At 37.5% G+C, this 21,126-nt stretch overlaps 1 protein-coding gene across 1 annotated transcript in view; it reads right to left on the bottom strand.

Moving 5' to 3' along the window:
• The window catches only part of TFAP2D (transcription factor AP-2 delta), a 50,259-nt gene that overhangs the window by 17,433 nt on the left and 11,700 nt on the right, over positions 1-21,126 (bottom strand). The window contains exons 4-6 of the mRNA XM_032185493.1: positions 15,780-15,945; positions 12,960-13,078; positions 5,515-5,656 (exon numbers count right to left, since the gene is read on the bottom strand). Of these exons, the coding sequence (XP_032041384.1) occupies positions 5,515-5,656; positions 12,960-13,078; positions 15,780-15,945 (427 nt within the window). The remainder of the gene's footprint in view (positions 1-5,514; positions 5,657-12,959; positions 13,079-15,779; positions 15,946-21,126) is intronic.

The following is a 21,126-nucleotide window of genomic DNA, read 5'->3' as shown; positions in this document are numbered from 1 at the left end:
ATTATAAATCAATCAATCAAACAAACAATCAAACAAAAACAGTTAAATTTGGTGCATGCTCTCTGAAGAATGTTATCTGGAACTTGGATGGATTGCCATAAGTTACTTTCAATTGGTTTATGACAGTCAGTTAAAACAACAACAACAACAAAAGGTAAGATATTCAGATGTGTGTCTCAGGACTTCTCCAAATTGGCATATCATTCTCCACCAAATGTATCAGAAATATAGGCAATGTGGGGTCAGGAAGGGTATGATGACATCCAGATAATCAGGACACTCACATGATTTACCTGATACTAGCCTGAAACTCAGTTGTATTGGCCTAGTAACGTTCTTAGTGACTACCTGTCAAACACTAAACTATATGGTGCCAGGGTTTCTTCTTACATCCTCCAGCCAATTATCATTATCTGATAAAGTCTGTATGCATATGCTCTCCTAACTCCCCAACAGTATGGCTGCATCCAAACTGATTCCTGAAAATAGATGTTGGTGTGGACTACCTCCCACAACATGTACAGAAGACATTTGGTTCAAGGAACCAGTCTAATATTTTAATAATACAGACAAGCTCAACAAAATGCCACAGTGTGTGTATGTCTTACTTTGTTATTATAGATGAAATAACTGTGTATGGGCCCAGTTTTAACACTAAAGAGGGTCTCTGTGATACATGATTTCTGCTAGCATACTTTTGCTGTGTACATCTGATCCTAGAAAGAGTTCAAGTTCGTCATCATGACATTGTAACACTTGCCCTTTGGAACAGGGACATAAAAATCAAGTGGTTAAACTCAGCTTTTTGGTATTTAGGTCTCTTCATTACCCAGTTACAAAACTCCACCAATCTGTTTTAACTCTTCAATATATCACTGTTCTACAAGATTTGGATATAGACTTTGGATAACACAGCTCTCTCCTAACAGGAAAGGGACGCAGAAAACTATTTCCCGCTGTGACACTGGACTTCATCCAAGGTTGATTTCTGTAAATGCTTGTCATCAGTATGGACAAGGACACTGACTGCTTAAAAAGACAGCACCATCTTAGCCTTTCAAGCAAAGAGAGGTATTCAGCAGAAATGTATGTAAATGCGGCATACAGTTTTAATGAATCAGATCCTTAGAGGAAAAACAGTTCCCTTCAACAACTGAAAACAGTCAGTCATTTTGGCTTCTAAACAATCTGCTATCCCCAGTCGGCCCTGTCAACACTGTTCCTCTCTCCTTCCTCCAACCTTTACTTTCTACCTGTTGAAAAAGTTCATCTTATGAGTTCTTATATTTTGACAAAGGAAAGTGTCAAAACCAAGTGTGCAATTAGGTTCCCTTCTATCTTCACATGTCAGAAGCCTTTACTGAATGTTGCAGATCGAAAGAAAAGAAGAAAACTTTTTTATTATACATGAAAACCTTTAAAAGGCAGTAACCTACTTTTTCAAGGGATTTCTACTCAAAGTCATGTCTCAGTGCCTCCACTACCAACAAAACATTACCTGGGGTAGTGACAGAGAGGGCGGTTGACAGTTATGTACGAAGTTGGACTGTGGTTTTGCATAAGCAAAGAAAGATTGTTAGGGATTATCTGTCTTAAGGGCTCCAGCTAAAAAAAAAATAAGAAAACAAATACATAAATAGAGAATCCTGGCCTTTCCTGCAAGGGAGGCACCCAATGATTTGTGAAAGATGGCCAGATGTTCCAGGATATGATCAGTAAAAAATAGAAACTTATGTACCAAATCAGACTGAAAGCCCATCTAGTCCATGATCCTATCTCTAGAAACAGCCAAAGCCTTTGTTAGGAGTACAAGAATGGGATGAATGTGTGCCCATGAACCTGATATATTCCAAGTGTAGCAGAGCTGCCAGGCATCCAAAGAGTAAACATCAGAGAGGTTCTCAGCAGGTACTTTGCATCCTGTCTCAAAGTTATTTTTCACAAAACCAGCACACTGAGAACATGTTGTCATGGGTCAAATATTAATTATCCAGGATTGGCTGTAAGCAACCCCACAATAAAAAAGTTATGCACAGTATTCTGTTCTGATGTGTGTAAATGTGTATCTGGTTCTCTTTCTCATGTGAAAGGTCTTGTGATAATCTGTGATATTTTCCCTAGGACACTGTGCCTTTCCATCAAGTGGAATTGTTGATGTGGCCTTCAGCAGTTCTGTACCTGTCCTACCTGTAACCCCTGTAGCCTGCTCAAGTTCTATCCCCTGTTGTAAAGCCATCAAGGGTCTTTCCCACACCCCTACAAGGTTAACTAAACCATGCTTAAGGGACCTCTAAGTCCAAACACTTTTTTTTTTTTTTTTTTTTTAGATTTCCTTGTTGTTTTCATAATCATGTCTCGAAGTCTCCCTAAATGTCTAGAGTTAACAGGACACCATCAGCACCCTTTGGCCAGAATTAAGACAATTCAGTCTTTTTTTTTTTTTTTTTTTTTTTTTTTTGAAGCACCTTGCTCTGGAGTGCCCAAACAATCATCTACTCAGTCAAAGAAAGTGGAGAAGTAGAATCATAGGAATGGCTTCTCTCGTCTGTCACATTCTTACCCATTCAGTTCCTAACCAAAATTGCTTCACTCCTGTTCTGCCCTTTCTGTCTCTTGTGTTCCACACTGCACTGGCAATCATCTCTTCTTCCCATGATAATGGTCAGGTAAGGCTCTGATTCTTCATTGTCTAGACCATCAAATTACTAGCATAGGCCATGACACCAACTTGTTGCATCAACTAGTACTGTGTCCTATGTGGGTCCTGGATTATCAAATGCAAGGAATTATTTCCAAGAGGTAGTTTTAGAAGGTCAGATAGTTTAGCACAATTAATGTGGTGTGTTCCATGACAGAAAATGGTCCTGGTTTCATTCAATGTACTACTGTCGGTATACTGTCAATATAGCCTCTGACCAGGTAGGGCTGAGCAGGGAAATGAACAGAATTGCCTCAGGCTTAGTGCCTTGTTTGAGTTAAAGAGGGCTATTGGCATCTAAAGCAGCAGCCTCTTTATTAACACAGGGGTCATAGTTCTGTGCCTGGATGTTGAACTGCTCCCACTCAGGATAGATACATTGCTTGACTACAAGATATAGATGCCCTTGATAACAATGAGATATTCTACCAGAAATTGGAGACTTCTACATTGTAGACATTAGAGGCTCTTTACATAGATACGTAATACCAAAGACATCCATAAGAAATGCCAAATATGACAGCAATAAAAAGATATTTATGCCCTTCTGGAGTAGCTGCTGATAACTAAGCTAGATAATCAGTTAATCTCAAATGGTGATAGGTATTGTGTTTGGGCACCAAGCCACTAAAGATGGATGTCTGAACCCAGAACAGATTTTCACAAATATTACTAGGAATTGCAGAGATGTATATTTTTTTCCTTCCTCTTATTTTTCCTTAACACCCCATGTATGAAAGATCTCACTGGTTTTGCCAAAGGCATGCTTCTGAGGGCTTCTGGCTCTGTCCCATTGGGACAGTGGCAACACACATGCACAATGACTCTCCATTTGTTTCCACAGACATAGTTTGCCTTGAATGATTTTTCCACCCTGCAATTTCAGTTTCGTTTTTGGTGACAGCATAGCTATCCACCACATTTTCTAGTGTCTTGATTTACAAGGCATGAGGCAACTATGAATTTAATTAAATTACAAACATAGATATTAAATACATTAATTGAATAACATAAACTTCTGTCAGATAAATAGAGTATCTACTGTCAGATACATGGAGGTATGGCTGGGAAATGCCATGCTGATATGGTCGTGGACCTGCATTTCCTGTGGTATCTGGACAGGGCTGGTCTGTGAAACACTCACTGTTCTCCTTCCAGGCAGGAGAGGGCAGTAGTAGCACACACATTGACCCATCTGTCCCTGTTAATTGCTCTGACTGCAGTAGGATGTGGCCCATCCTTAGGCAATTGGTGAGGCACTGATCAATTCGATGGTGCTTTTAAATGTTGAGAGGAAAAAAAAAAAAAAAAAAAAAAACACGTTGTTGTTGTTGTTACTAGTCCAGAATAAAAACTTAAACCCAAAGTTCATGGATGTTTGGAGTAATGTATGTCCATGATTCCCCACCTCCCTAGTAAAAAGTGAGGGAAATGGAGTGGTGAGAAAGGGTAGGCAGATTCTTACTTGTCCCCCAGTGGGACAGCCTTTGGAGGTAGGACGTGACAGTCATCCACTGCTCATTATCACCTGTGGCAAAGTGATCTCTCTTCAGAGCCGGAAAACAAGGCAGATGATAGATGATTTCTGCCAACAAGGTTAGGTAACATTTATAGTCAGGGCAAATTCTGGAGCTGTGGCAATGTCTTAACTCTTGCTTATATAGTGTCCAGCATTACAATCAGATCTTAAAAAGTTATGTGATACAGATTGTGCAGATTGTTGATGGTCTATATATGAATGCAGAGAGAGTTTTCAGTGCATGTCACTTCTGAGTCACCTTCAAGGTGAAGAGCTCTGGATACAAGAAGGATACCAAAGCCAGCAATCCTGTTCCCCACAACTAGACAAAACACAGTGACATTGATATATAAGGGACAATTCTGTGGCTGCTCAGCCTTCACCCTTACTGTAGAAGAATTACTCTCTGTTGGATGTATCATTCTCAAACATTTCCAGCAATGGAGAAAAGAGGTTGGTGATGTCTTGGTTTCTGTCCTCAGCTCTCCTGCTGCCTTCCTGTGTAACATAGCTCTGGAAGTATCTGATTATATTCGAGGCCAACCCTTGCAAGCATACCACACACCTAGTGTAGGTCTATGTTATGCCATGTAGACTATTTATTCCTGTTTCCCATGGCTCACAGAGGCTAATTCTTCCCTCATCAAGGCTAATTAACTTAGATGAAATGTTATCCTAACATAATGTTACTGCTCCAGGGAGGTGAGTGGCTTGTTTAGACTGAAGTCGGGTGGCTCTGCATATCTTTAATGGCTTTAGCAAAGCTCCCCTGCTGGTATACATTTTTCCAGTGCCTTTGACTTCAGGGAAACCCTTGCAATTTTACAAGCAGAGAGGATCTGTCCCTGTGTAGATCAGCACTCCCTCAGCAGACACATGATAACTATCTAACAGAAACTGATACTTCAGCAGAAACTTAGATCTCCTTTTCATACATCTTGTATTTGCTGCTGTGCAAACAGGAGACAAAGCCAGTTTGTCCTAAATCTTTTACCATGTAATAATGTCCTCTCTACGCACTTAAATCAAATAATCTGAGACTAAGATGTACAAGCCTCCTTAACTGCAGACAATGAGAACATAACTACTAAAACCTCATTATAGTAAATAAAGTTCCTTTTACAGCATCTCTAAAGGAGCTTGCTCTCATTTTCTGTCAGTGAGTACTGTTGTGATAGCAGTCACCACAATCACAGATCTTTACTCCCACTCCTCCCTCCAGCCCCCAGATTCAGAATGTAAAAGTGACAGACAGATTTCTTTTTCAATATGACATCATTTCCCCCCCACTTCTTACTTTGTTGCTAAGATCATCTTTTTTCTTGCTGTCTGCTCTTTCTGCTCCATGTGCTGTCTGGCAATGTGCTCTCCCACTGCCTTGGCAGGGAACTCTGTTTCACAGGTGTAGCCAAAATCTCTGGCCAAATGTAATGCTTCCCCTGTAGGTAAACAAAACAGGTCAGTCAGTTAGGATTTATTTTTTTTTTCTTAAAGAATTTCCATCATCATTAAAAAAAATAAAAAATAAAGTCACTCTTGTAGACATCTACTCCCCCCAGTCTCTGATACGGATTTCAGTCCATTTCACCTGCTCATACTTAGACTTCAGATGGTGCCAGCCAGAAGATAAGAGGTATGTTCCTGTCATGAGAAAACACCACTCAGTACACTTGAGTTCATCTCCCTCAACTGCCACCAGTATACAGGTGTAGCTTTGCAAGTTTTGTAAACTCAGATCATCAGTAATAAAAATTAGTGTGGTGGGAATAAAACTTTTTGAACAGACAAGATTCAGCCTTTGGTGCTTCACTTCTCTGTCTATAAAGGAAGAAAAGCTTCCTACCTCAGGAGAGAACTATGAGAAAAAACATACACTTCAGCATATTTTCTTAAAGAGTTAAGTGAGCAGGCACAGTACAAGTGCCCCACTCTAAAGATGAGCGGCCCATGAAGTACAGCACAAGAACCAATCCTGTTTTCAGAAAAGCTTGTAATCAAAATTCACCAGACAAAATAAAAGGGAAGACAATGAAGATCACAGCTGATATTTTATATGTGGGGAAATCAATGCACAGGACTTGACTAGGCTTTGTGAAAAGTCTTTGACGAAGGTAGACATTGAACTTCTCCACACTTCTACAGATTATACTACAATCTACAGAGATTGGACACTATCACCTAAATCCATACTGAGTGCCAAATGCCTTTGGAAATATCTGCCCCTCTCCATTAACGCAGAGAACTCAGAAATTTATTTTAGGATTTACCGAACATTCCCTAGTCTGCATGTTATCACTCTGACAACCTTGGTGTAGGTTTTATCTGATCAAACACAGATGACTGGAGTGTGAACATCTGTGCCTAAGTTAGCCTTTCCCTGGTGGGAAATAGGCACTTTGAGATCACACTTGCACTCATCTCAAAGTAGAAGGTAAAAATAGGTCAGCTACCAGAACTATGTTGAAGTACATCTGTATGAATGACTAACAGTGACATGCTCCAGAACTGTTTTGGGATTAGGGTATTTGTTTGTCTGGTTTTGTTTATCTGCTCATTAGTTCTGTTTGTTTGTTTTCAGAGATGACTATTTGAGTGCCGTCTTGAGTGGTGACATTGGACCCTGGTTCTTTGGAGACCCTGTTAATGCTCTAAACAGACAATTAGGAGAAATGCAGGACCTGTAACACCTCCATCTGAGAATACCTGCAGTTGAGATTCATATGATTAAAAATCAGTATTGACATCTGAGCTAAGACTCCCTAGTCAATGGAGAGAAATTTGCACTTTAATTTGCACTTTTTATGCACTTTATTTGCACATATCATCCTGTATTAAAGTAGAAGGCAAATGGATCAGGTGAACTGTAGAAGGCAAGCAGATCAGATGGAATGTAGAAAAGTCCAGGTTGGATGGGAATTCTGGAGATCTTCTGTTGAAATTGGGCTTTAGATGACATTACTCAGGGCATTTTCAACCTAGTCTTTAATATTTCCAGCCATGTAGATTCCACAACTAAGCAACTTAATTCAATGTTGAATTGTTAATTTAACTTCAATTGATTTAATTGTTAACCACACAGAATATACTGGCCTGTATACTGGCATATACTTGACAGCCAGCCCTGTATTTAAAACATCCAGAAGTTAAAAATTTAAGCTACAACTTCTAAATTTTTGTTGAGATGCTTCAAAATTTGTATTACTCTTTTACTCAACTACTCTGCTATTCTCCCTTTCAGTGTCAGGTTTTGTTTTTAGACAAAACTCTATTAAAATGCATGATAGATTTGTTTTCATGCCAGTGCAGAAAGAAGATAAAAATCAAACCCTTTCAAGCTGGTGGAATTGCCATTCTTTGGACAGCTGTATCTTGATCCCAGTCAGACCCAAGTAACAATACAAAGAATGTATTAGCCATTGGAAAAAAAAAAAATAATAAAAATAATAATAAATAAATAAAAAAAAAAAAACCTTGCTTTCTTCTGGGGGGGGGGGGGGGGGGGAAGTGATAGAATATTGGCATTTATTTAACATGACCAGCAATGTACTGACTGAAATTTGCATGTTTTCACTTAATGTGAAAAAGAAAGGGAAAGAAAACATGAACAGTCATTATAACTCATCCTTCCAGAGATGGTGTATATTATTTACTAAAGCTAAGAAATTATACTAAACCAGTTGGATGATCTTAAAAAATTATATAAAAGTATAAAACGTATATAAAAGTATAAAACTTTCTCATCTTGCCTGGGGCTGGGATCGTGATTATGACTGACTGCTAATAGTGTATATAGAGAAATACAATCAAGAGAAAAAAGAAACTAGAGGACTTATGTATCTACTTATAGGTAGGAAAAAAATAGCTAAAAAAAGTGCCTATTGTGTTGTGTGAGAAAAATAAATCTGCAAATGTTTTAAATATATTTTAAAAAATACTGGAAAGCATAAATTGATGTAGGTTATAAATGTACTTTATAACTATGCATAATCATACGTATAGCAAGTACACCTGTGTGATACATGGAATAGGCATTCTAAATTACATCATCAAATTCCAGACAAAAACAAAAATCTAAACATGGAACACTCTACAGAACATTGTTTATCATATTTCATAGCTGAGCAAATATGTCATTTTGAACTGCCACCTAATGATGGTGTATTTACATGTAGAAGTGGACTGTGTTATATTCCTATATATATTATATATATTTAATATCAGTGAATGGAGTTGTCTAACATTAATGCATGGTAAAACATGTCCAGGGAAAGCAGTTTGTACAAAACATGATAAAATATTTTTTTTTCTATATCATATTTCGGAAAAACATTTATTCTAGGGGAGAAAGTAGAAATATTGGAAATGTAAATGGACTGGTTTCTTCTCTTTCAATTTAAATTTGCAGTATTCTGCTTTGTTATTACTTATGTTAGGAAGTAGTTTTACAAAAGGTAGAAAACCCTAAAATATCTGGCACTTGTAGCCAATTGCTTTGTTTCACCTAAATTTAAATTTTGCTATGTGCAATGCCCCTTATTCTTTCCTTCTGCAGGGACAAAGAATGGGTGCTGGGGATCATTGGCGTTTTCTACATAAATACAGCATGTCTTTGTAGCTATAGGCAGTGCTGTCTTTCCTATATTGTTTGACAATTGACCAGAGAGCTTTGCATGATGGAAAAAGGCAGTTGCTGAAGCTGAATTAGAAGAGACAGCTCTAGAAAGCCTCAGTGGAGGGACCAGCCTGTATACCTTGACAGGCTTCTGTGGGCAGGTGCAAGGAGCAGTGTGAGCCTCTCCTGGGTCTAGCAAGAGTGAGAGATGCTCCTATGAAGATTGAAGGCAGAAGCAGTGTCCCAGGAGGAGGACACTTGGCATCTGAACCTCTTACTCTCTCTTAGCTTCACCTCCTCTGGATGCTCTACCCAGCAGAGATGCTACGCAGGGGGAGGAGAGATGGGCAGGAGGTGGAATGAAAGTGTTTTTTTTTTTTTTTTTTTTTTTTTTTTTTTTTTTTTTTGTTTTTCTTTTCAGTTTGTAGGATGAGAAGGGAAGGGGGGAAATGTGGAAGGATATTAAAACAAAGGCTGAAGGGAGAGTGTGACAGTTGCTAGCAGAGTAAAAAAAAAAATAAAAATAACTGATGATCTATTTTTCTCAAGATTCTTGGTCCCCAAATAACAAAAGCAGTCATCATTGCTCTGTCTAGTGAATTTAGTATTTTACTTAGGTTTGACAGGAAAACAAATTCCATATTTTTTTCATCAGTGCTTTTCCTTTTTTTTTTATTTTTTTTTGTTTGTAAAAAAAAACCTGTTAGTTTTAAATTCATTCACGTATTTCTTTTACCTGCATCTGATATAACATTTATGCTATGTCTCTGCCTTGTAAGTGACCAAATATCTGATGGGGACATCTCCCATCTTCTTGCATCCTTCTGTATTCTTACCGGGGATGCTTTTGACTCCTTTGAACCAGCTTATCCTTGGGAATGCCATTAATGGAGGAGCCTTTATTACATTAGCTAAGTAGGATTTTTTAAAAAGTATATTATTTTTAGAGCTGGTAAGAAAATGACCTTTCCTGTCTTCTAATTTAGGCACTAGAGGGCATCCTTCACCTACAGGTTGAACAAAGCTAAGTCCAGCACTGCTGTAGAGTCTTGCGATGCTGCAGTTGTTCTCCCAGTCTTTCTTTCCACCCATTGTGCTAATCTATGTGGATGACAATATAAAGAACAGAACTAATATCTAAATATTAGATAAATATCTAAAGAACAGAACTAATATCTCCAATAATTCCTACTTTGGTCCCCAGAAGTTCTTACCGAAGACACTAAAGATACAGTCTTATCAAAAACAAAAAAACAAAAACACACACACACACCAAAAAAAAAAAAAAAAAGTAACAGTAAACAGCCAGCAGCCATGCTGAACCCAAAGAGAAGCAAGCTTGTAGAAAAAAAAGAACTGAATAATTTTCATAAAATCTGGATCTTCACATTATCACCACATCCTAGAAATTCATTGCAGTTTTTCTGTTGAACTTCAAAGGACTCCCAAAACCACAATAATTTTAATCTATTTTAGATTAAGAGAAATATTAGTTGTGTTAAACTTTTGAGATGTCTTTGACAAAATGCATAATAACCACACAATCGATTTTGCCTTTTCTTACCTCACTCAAAGTGATATTGAAGAGGTCGAGAACATACCTACCTTACAGGAATATTAAATACTTCAATACAATGAGGACTGTGAGGACCTTGTTAGTTTCTGTAATAATAAACTTAAAAGTTTACCATACTTTTCTACCATACTTTTCTACCATAATCGAGACACAATGCAGGGTCTATATGAGAAGTCCACATAGTCCACCCGAGATTTTGGGATTCAATAAGACTAACACGTTATGACATCAATTTGTGTATCAATATTACGCACTAAAAACCAGTACTGTTTTTTTTTTGCACATTGTCTTCATATCTTCCCCTATGAAGAAAGGCAGAAAGACCTGGGTCTGTTCAGCCTTGAGAAAAGAAGACAGAGAGAGGATCTTATCAATGTTTACAAATACCTTAAATGTGGGAGACAAAAGGATATGGTCAACTTCTTTTTAGTGGTCTATGGGGACAGGACAAGGGTCAATGGCCACAAAATGGAGTGCAGAAAGTTCTGCAACAAAGTGTGAAAGAACTTCTTCATGGTGAAGGTGACAGAGCACTGGAAGAAGCTGCCTGGGAAGGCTGTGGAGTCTACTTCTCTGGAGATAATCAAGGCCCGTCTGGATGCCTACCTGGGCAACCTGCTGTAGGGAACCTGCTTTGTCAGGGGGGTTGGACCTGATGATCTCTGGAGGTCCCTTCCAACCCTTACAATTCTGTGATTCTAAAATCTGGAGTAAGCCTGTGTATCTCCATATCTGCCTCATCTATCATCAGTAGCCACTGAAGGATGAGCTTCCTTTCAGAAGCTGTGCTACAAGTTATAACCAGTTGGAAGTAATATTTGCATGCAAAGAAGGAGAATAGCTTATACCACACAGAATTCAATGAAAACAACTAAATTTACATAGACATTGTTTGCATAGACATAAAATGAGCTTCATTTTGATTTCTGTTGGAATATTAACACATATGGTGGTGTCTTTCCCAAAAATGTTGGTAGACAAGATCCATGTTTATCATGTCTAGGCAAGCAGGTCTAGTGAACTCATTCTCTTCAGTGTATATCTTTAGGACTTAGAATATCACAATCAGTGAACAGTCCATGAAAAAAAGCAATGGTATAGGCTTGATAACAATTTTGCTATTGGCTTTGAGCAAAGGGCAGGGAGGCAAAGACAGATCTATTCCTGGGAAAAAAAAAAAAAATAATAATAATAAAAAAATCTAATTGTGACTTACAGTAAAACTACATTGCCATCAGTCCCAGGCCAACAATTGAAAGAGGGTTTCCTCCCTCTCCACCTCTTCTAATGAATGAGTGTCTGGCCACATAGCTGTTTATTCTTCTCTGCTATGACCCAAGACTCATGAAGGAACAGCCCTTACTCCCCTAAACCGGTACCTTTTCTAAGTCTGCAACTTCATTAGGACTTTCTCTTTATTGGAGGAAAGTGTATATGGATATGTCTGTATTTCAGAGCAGCCCCATTGTAGTTTTGTGTGCTCAGTGGCCCATGAGGATCCCAGTTTCTCTTCTTAAATTCTGAAAAATCTCATTTTGTGTGGATTCAGTGTTTTTTACCCTGCTTTGTAGAGACTCCACTGTTGGAGATATTCAAAACCTGACTAGACAAAGTCCTAAGCAACCTCTTCTAGTTGACCCTTCTTTGAGCAGAAGGGTTGAACTAGAAGATCACCAGAGGTCCCTTCTAGCCTCAACCTTTCTGTAGTTCTGTGATTCTGTGGTAATATGTGCTGAGACCTCAGTCTACTTGCCTAGATCTGTATGGACTTTTCAGGTTATGATCCCAGAAGGTGTTGACCTTTAGGATGAGCTGAATGCTCTCAACATCAAGGAGGAGGGATTTGAAATTCCCAGAGCTGCTCCTTGCAGCCAAACAACAAACTGAGTACTTAGTGGATTCACCCAGAATAGAAGAGATTCAGGTAGAGTTTCTTCCTTTTGCCTGAGGGGTTTGAACCTGCATCTCCCAGCTGAATGTTTGAAGAACACATCAGTATTTGGTGAATTGTATTTAAACAACAAATAAAGGCCAAGAAAGTATCTCCTGGGTCTGCCTAGAGTTTATCTGAGAAAAAAAAAAAAAAAAAAAATCATTCATTTATGTGTGAGAGGAAAAGGGTTGTGTAAATAATAGGCCTTCTTATGGGAGGAAAAAATCACACTTTTGGATCAGGTCCAGGAAATTCACAAGTGTTCTTTGTTGTTGTTGTTGTTGTTTTTTAAAAAAAAGTATAAACTAACCTACTTGCAGAGCTGGTATAAGACATTCATCTCTCTCACAAGAACTCTTGGATCATTGATTTGTAAGGCAGATCCCAGCACAAAAAGCACAGATCAATGCTGAGGAAACTATACGACCAAACCACTTGCTGGGAGCAAAGACATATCAGAGTGAACTTCCATGTTGCCACTGGTTCTGCCTGTGGCTTTGGGCAAGCCAGTTCTCCTCTTTGTACAAATACAGATTATGATACTTAACACAGTGGCTGAAAAGTGTTTTAACAAAAAACATTTAAATTGTGTTTATATTATTGCAGTATTACAAACCCTACCTTCTACCAAGGAAGTCAAGAGCGTGACATTTGCTGCTTTTCTTCTTCCTGCAGGCAAATTCAGTCCCAGTCTGTCTAATTTTTCTCTCAAGCAGCGTCCTCCATTCTTAGATTTTGCTCTGTCAGAAGAGAAATGTAGAAGAGAGGATTTTGTGTTTATTGTGCTCTCTATCTAGAAATGGTGTACACCTTATTAGCAAACGTATGCAACCATGCCAACTCTGATGACATCAATGGAAAGTCTTTCAGAGTTATATTCTTAAGTACCTACTCACACTGTGTGAGTTTTTCAGGTTGTTTTTTTTTTGACAGACATTAAAATATCAAAGGTGTATCAGATCTTCACACAGCTTTCTACTTAGTGGAACCCATGGCCGAGTTTGGACGCTGAGCCTGGGATTGCAATGACTGAATGTAAATATTGACAGTGTAGTCACTTATATCTGACCTAGCCACCCCAGGCTCCCAAGACAATCCAAAGAGAAGCAAACACTTCTAGACTGATAATAAACAGAAGTCTAGAATAAGGGACCTTTACCAATTTCTTCTACATGATTATAAAAGGAAGCCAGACAGCTACTAAAATGCAGATGTCTACGTGGAACACAGCTCCAGCTATGCTTATATGATCTATGTAGAAATCTGGGTACAAAGAAATGTGATATATGAAGCCCAGCACTTCTTAAGAATATGGATAAGCCAATAAAAAATGTTGATGGTAAAATCTCAGACATCTTTGGTTATCTGTGCCCCTATCCCAGATGTCTACAACACTTTGTTCTCACAAAATAGTTCCTGGTGCATCCCACAACTGCTTTTCTGCAGTACTTCAGTGTTTGAAGCTTTTCAAGCATATTCACTTATGCAGCAGACTTAGGTTCAATTTCTTGTTCAGCCTGAGGGAATTTGAACCTGTGTCTTTTCAACGAATGCAGCAGCAAGCTAGAGGTGCATAACTAATGTTAAAATGCTTAAACATTGAATAGAGCAGTGACTGTAACCCAGATCTTTCCCATCCCAAATGAATGGCCCAGTCATTAGATAATAAAGTCATCACCACTTTTATGCCTTCGCTTTTGCCCAACAAATATTTAATTATTCTCAAATGAGACTGAGGGTCCTCCAGCCTAGAATAACCCATCACTGATTACTAAAAGTGTCTGCCTATATGTTTTGAGATGCAGCTTCAAGTTCCTTCAGGCAGAAGAAGGAATATCCCAATTTTTATGGTCACTTTTACCCACTGAGAGATTACACATTTTTGACTATATTATGTCAGGAAGTGTCTACTGAGAACAGCAAGCTGGGGAAATATCCTGATGGTGATTACTAATGGAATGCAAAACTAACCCTGCTGGGTCTTGGGCAAATCATGAAGCAGATTTGTTTTCACTACATCTGTGCTTGTCAACAATGTCCGAGTCTGTTCTCTAGTCCTGAGACCTACTGGTATAGCCTGACCAAATCTATATGCTTACACTCTCTGCACTGTAAAATAGAATTGCTTTATCCAAACTGCCAGCTTGGAGCAGCCCCTGGATAAATCATCAACCAGGCCTCAGGATGATTTGCTAGAATGATATTTGGTTTGGGTCAAAACCATATGGGGATCATTCAAGCATTTTAACAGAAGAGAGAATTGAGTACCCATGTTCACACTCATGCCCTAGCATTCTTAACACCTTTTAGTGGTATTGATGAAGTTTGGTATGAGTATTTAAAATGAACATTTATGTAACTGTTACTTGAAAGCATCTCCAGGGTGAAGAACTAGCAGAGGAAAATTTTTGTGGATGTAGATTTTGGAATTCAATGTCTATTGAGATAGATCAGTGGAGTGTATGCCCCCGGAACAATTTTGCAATCTAGTCCTTACTCTGCAATATGGCTTGAGACAGTTCTTGGACTGCTACATATCTTAGAATATAGCAGGTTGGATAAAATGACTTACAGTGTAAGTACAGGGATCAGTGTGGCCTTCAGTGACAGCAGTGAAATAGCCTATGACTTTCCAGCTAGTTTTGATCAAAGGGCATTCAAGTAGCTTATGCCATCTAAGTTGATGCCTCAGGGACATTGCGACTCACATATGCCTGGCTGAATTACGGTTGCCTCCTTGTTTTCCACTTGTAATGTGAGGCAGAGTCTGCCACTTTCCTCCTTTCTGCTACTACACTCTGCAAGCATCTACTCTGGTCAGTGAAAGGTCAGAGACAAAATCATTCCTAATTACTCGCTTCTCCCCCAGCATCTCACAATGAAAAAATGAAACCAGCATATTCTGCCAACTCCATCTTTTCTGTGCTCAGGAGGCATGAGAGGGTGAATGGAAGAAAAAAGCATCCCTAAACCTCCTTTTTTTTTTTCCCTTTTTTTTTTTTTGTTTTCTTTTTACAGTGAGGGTTGTTTTACACCTGGTAAAACAATTTAATTTGAAATAGTTTCTCAAAAAAGGTCAATGTATAGTGCTAATGATTTTTTTTTCACACAGATTTTTTTTTTTTTAAATTTAAAAAACAAACAAACAAACAAACAAAAACAAACACCTGTTCATCTGTGATGGGTAACTGAAATAAGGGGGTAAAATAAAATGAAAACATAAACTTTCCATAAAGAATATCTGTATAATCTTATTTTTTTTCTTATTGTTTATTAAAATTTTCCCTAAAAATTGTCTTCATTCCTAATTCATCTCATTCCACTTTCCCAAGCAGCAATCACCTACCCAAGTGGGGAAAGAGAACAAAATCTTTTTGAAGAAAATGAAAACACAGAAATGGCAGAACAGTCTAGTACTTATTATTCTTGTCTTTAACTTACCTTCTTAAAATACCTCCTAAGAGGGAAGCATTGAGGCATTCAGGTGGTGAAAGGCGCCTCTTTACTTCTGCAATGGTCACTTTGTACTTTGAAGTGGAGCTGAGTAGAGATAAGCGACCAGGTACAGAACAGAACAAGTCAGTGGGATTAACAACGCATGTTCCACCTACAAAAAAAAAAAACAGAACTGTTAGAAATGGAAAATCTTCGTGTTCCATATTTTGACAAACTCAGTAACAGAAAAGAATTCTGATGTGTTTTGTTGTTTTGTTGTTGTTGTATCTTTATGTATTTATTTATTAATATTGCATCACTTTGTTGCTTTGGGAAGTTTTAATTAATTTATATTTTAATACAGAAAAAATGGATTATTAGATCTCTTAAGTTTTACAGGCAAAATACATCATTATGGCTACCTCACTTGATTTCATGATCAACAAAAATTGCATAAAGTCGCCAAAAGTGTTTTGTATTTAATATAGTAACAATATGTGATTGAATGAGATTTGGGTATCTAGTAAAAATTTAAGACATTGGTTCCTATTATAAATGGTCAGTTAGACGCTCATTGCAGTGTTTAGAACCACAAAGATGCAATGCCACTATAGGTTTGCAGTGATTTGTAGCCAGAACTATTTTGCTCACCTTTTAACTCTCATATACTCCTAAAGTTAGGTCAAATCCTCAGCTGATGTTAATGATTGAAACCTATTGAACTGCATCACTTTATCTCAGATTAGTTCTGGAATTGGCTATCTCTTGAAAGTGACAATTACTTGGCCTGGGTCTATAACTGCTGAATGATCACCAAATCTTTCAATGAAGACTGTGATCAATAACTCCTCAGGTGAAATGGAGCTTTTAAGTTAGAGCTAATTTCTGAGAAAGCAGGAGAGAAAACTTTATCGGGATCTGATCCAAGAGAATAAAAATCTTAAGGACTAGCATATATTTTATCACCAAGTGCAAAACACTCTTTGACCTGCCTTCTCCAACCTGACTACAATAAAAATTCTGTGGAAGAAATGAATCTTACCACTGCATGCACAATTCTCCCCTGGGGAAAAGATGAGAAAAAAGAATGAGCTGCTTATGACAGCTTATAAAATACCACATTGTTCAATGCACCTCTGGAAGGAGTTTAGATGGTTTCTGCAAGGACGATGATATAAAGACCTTCTTACAGCAGAATGAATCTGTGCTCATCATTCATGTTTAAAGGAAATATACTGGTTTTAAAAATACCATTATCACTTCATCCTTCCTATGAACGCTCCAAACTCTGCACTGCAAAAGCTCACTTTATTATGGTTAAAAAAAAATTAGTTTGTAGTCTGAATTCTGGAATAGAACAGAACAGAACAGAATAGCTCATTTCAGACCACTTTTACTCCTTCTTCCACAAGTAATCCCTCTTAAAAATAAGGTGACTATATACGTTCCAGCTTTAGCAGAGATGGAGGAGTATAACTCGAGGATTAAACTTCATTAAAAGCAGACTATTGCTTGCTTACATAAGGCAAACAGAATTCCTATCCAAATATTTCATCTCTTGAAGGTATATTTAAACATTTGTGCTGACAGCAAAACCAGAAAAGAACATCTCTTAGTATAAATCCCAGATGGGTGAGATCCTGACTCAGTACAGCAGGCTATTTTATGACTTCCCCAATTATACCACAGGATAGATATTTGTGTCCACTTCTCAGACAGAATATGGAGAGAAACCATGCATCAACAAAAATATATATGCATCAAGGGCATTCATGCACATTTTTGCACAGCTGAGAGTTACAATTTATGAGCTCAGATGCTTAAATACAGAAATCTGGTGCCACATGCCTGATAGATTTTTTTTTCCTTGATTGAGACAGGGCTGCACAGAAACCTGAAAAAAAATTTCAGTCAACATTTTCAAACTTCTGGTCTGTCAGGTACATTTTTGAAAAGTGTTAACACTGAGTAGATTTGTTTGTTTGCCATTTCTCGCTGCACTGATACACAAATATATATATACACATTTACATATATACGTGTCAAGAAAACAGTAGCAATGGGTACATATTTATTTACTTCAATAAGTCTGTAAATTTTATAATGAGTGAGACTGTACTGTAGTCAGTGTGATATTAACGTTATCTTCTTGCCAGGTTAAGCCAGTATGTGCACCATTTATGCCAGATAAATAATTGTTCCTCTAATCCAAAAACATGTTACCCTGCAGCTGTTCCTACTCTAACTAGAATTTACTGGAACATATCTCATTAGTATTTACTAGAAGGTTGTTTACAGCCTAAAGTGGTTAAAAGTATTTTGACTATGTAGCATGGTCTCAAACAAAGCAATTCCAGGTAAGTGAGTTATTGGTTAAAAGTGATAAAGACAACATGTCTAAGCAATTTGCTCTCCAGAAACATGGAGCACAAGTTGTAAATTACAAGGAGGTAAAATCTGTTGCATATAATTATTTCAGTATATTAATTATTCATTTACTCAACAACAGAGAGCAGTGTGGTGTTTTACAGACAAAGCTATGTCCTTGTCACAAACTGTGCAGTTTTGAAGGCAAGGCCCTCCTCATACAAACACCACCATGAAGAGGAGATGGATGAAGTCATGGCCTTTACACCAGGTGGTAAACAGGAAAAGGAGTAACTGTAAACAAAGAGAAGGATCCTGGAAAGAGAGAGGAAAGAAAAAGTGCAACCAAACTCGAAGATGAAGGGTTGTTTCTTTCAAACACATACACTTTAATGTATTCTTTCCCCCATATACTGATCATCTGTTAGAATGGAAGAATGATTTTCTAAAATGTAGCTCAATGAGGAGAGGACAAGGTCTGGTTTATGTTGCACTGAACAAAAGTGGCAACAATGAGCTATCACCCAAAGCCACTGTGGTTGCTGTTGGAAAAATCAATCCTTGTTCAACCATTGAGTTAGTCTTGTGATAACATAATGTTTGAGAACTGGGACGCTAACAGTCACAGCTGAGGAAGCAGAAGAAAATGCCCTCAAAATGAAAATAGAAATAATGCCTTTGATAAGTCTAGCAGTTCAGCCTGGAGATCTCTATTCCTCTTGGCAGATTTGACTTCCTTTAGAAATCTTTACAGACCATCTTTTGGTGCTAGGATATATAAGAAGTTGTCAGCTCATCAGAAGAACATCCCAACACATAACCATGACAAAGAAATAGGCCTGCCAGTGTACACAAAGCACAGAAAGCTGTTGCCATTACTTTCTGATGCTACCCACACAAATGGTCCAACTGCAAGGCTAGGAAAAAGAATATTAGAGTGGGCAGAAGGTGAGATAACTGGTAGGATGATTCAGGAGATTACCTCAGCAATTTCCTGCTATGGGTATCATGTGTAATAGGCATTTGAATTTTAAAAGAATTATTTTTAGGACAACTGTTTATTCCCACAGTGAAGTGGTTATATGGTCTGGTCACATATAATCTGTTGCCATGAGATACTGCATTACAGATGACTGTAAATTGTGGTAGTTGTGCTGTTACATTCACAGAGGTTTAAAGGCACAAGTAAAACAAGATTTAGATGAAGGAGGGATATCTTTTATATTACAACTGATAGATTTGGGGAACAACAAGAAAGAAAGAAAGCTTTCAGGCACAAAAACCCTTCTTCAGGGCTTGTCTTTTATCCAACTTTATTCAATTACTTTTTCTTTCTTCTAGACAGAATTATACCTTCTGATCTGTCACCTTCATGTTGATTTCAAGAAATACAATTGTTTGAAAAGAAAAGGATAGGAGAGGAAGAGATATGCTTTATGCATCAAAACACATCTGGAGAAAGACCCAGGGCCTGATTCTGCTGTATTCTGAGTCACCTCAGCTACAATAAATTTAACTTAATTTCAAGTGTTCCAAGGGAGAGGAAAAAGGAGAAACTATACTAATTACAGCTAGCTTTCTTCTGGCACCCAGCCCTTTTCTTTGTAGCTGGCTGGTTCATCCTCAGTGCAACTCTGTGTGAACTGCACTTTTGCTTTGTTTCTCATGGCTAGAGTGAACAAAAGTTAGGCTAAGTGATACTGGAAAAGGTAGTCACAACAAACATTGGGAGAGTATTTCCCTTCCTTATTCCTGTCTCTCCATCAAATAGTGTAAGTCAGTGCAAAATGCCAAGACATGCTGATGACAAGTTCTGTAGATGACAGCAGCAAGAACAGAGACATGCCCTAACCCAAGAGCAACATACTCCAGTCTTGTCAACACAATGAAAATCCCAATAACTCATGATGCAAAAAGAGGTTGGTCTGCTTTGATTATAGGGCTCCCTTTATACAGATAAACAGGACAGTAAGGTTTCTAGAATGAAATGATTTATTCTGATTACATTGTACACTTGAACATCCGCTGAAATGTAAGACAACCTAATATTGTTAGAGTTAAGTATTTGTGCATTTTGTCATTGCAAATCCATATTCTCATGTTTCGTGCTTTTCATTATAAGTAACACTATTGCTTTATTACAAACAAAATATCTGTTCATGTTACTAAATATTTTTTTTCACTTTCAATACAAACATTTTTGTAAATGTGTCTGTATTTTTTATAGATACAAACATTCTACAATGTCATTTCTTATTTTTTAGCCATAACAGCTGCAATATGACAGTATTTTATATTAATTCAAGAGGAGGTAATCCCTTTTCTAAAATACTCACCTATAAATATCATATAGTTATGGGAGGAAACATCATTATTAACCAGAGCCAACAGTGTAGAAGTAGTGTTTGTTTTGTTTTGTTTTCCAGGATATATGTTTGTGTGTGTGCTTGTGTACATTATTAACACAAGCACGCGTGAGTGCCTACTGATTAATCTTATATAAAATATTAATAATGCACTATGCTTTTTATTAGTCTATTATTTATATCTACAGGTGCTGTTCATGGGAACCTCCAGCTTATACTAGATTTTCTGCTCAGTTATGAAATTCTAACAAAAGTACAATATGTTGCAAAATGAAGACATGTAAACCTACCTCTCTTCACTGTTTTTTTTTTTTATATATATATATATATATATATATAAAATTTATTTATTTATTTATTTATTTATTTTTCCTGGCAAGTACAAACCTAATCTAGCCGTTAATTGTGTAGGGTTTATCAGCATTATTTAATCCAATGTTCAGTTCCCAAAGGTCTGTAAGTAATTGAAAATGTTCTCCAAATTATCCTCAAATGATCCAGTCATTAATCTCAGGAGCTAAATATTCACAATTCTAAAACTCATCTACGTTTGTCAGGAAAAAAATAGTAGGTACTGCCTGCTTTCCCCAGTTACTCTTTTTGTTTTACTGATGTGTACA

The sequence above is a fragment of the Aythya fuligula genome, chromosome 3, assembly GCF_009819795.1.
Source record: "Aythya fuligula isolate bAytFul2 chromosome 3, bAytFul2.pri, whole genome shotgun sequence".
Taxonomy (NCBI): Eukaryota; Metazoa; Chordata; class Aves; order Anseriformes; family Anatidae; genus Aythya; species Aythya fuligula.
The sequence above is the reverse complement of the archived record's forward strand: the minus strand, read 5'-3'. Positions and strand labels throughout refer to the sequence as shown.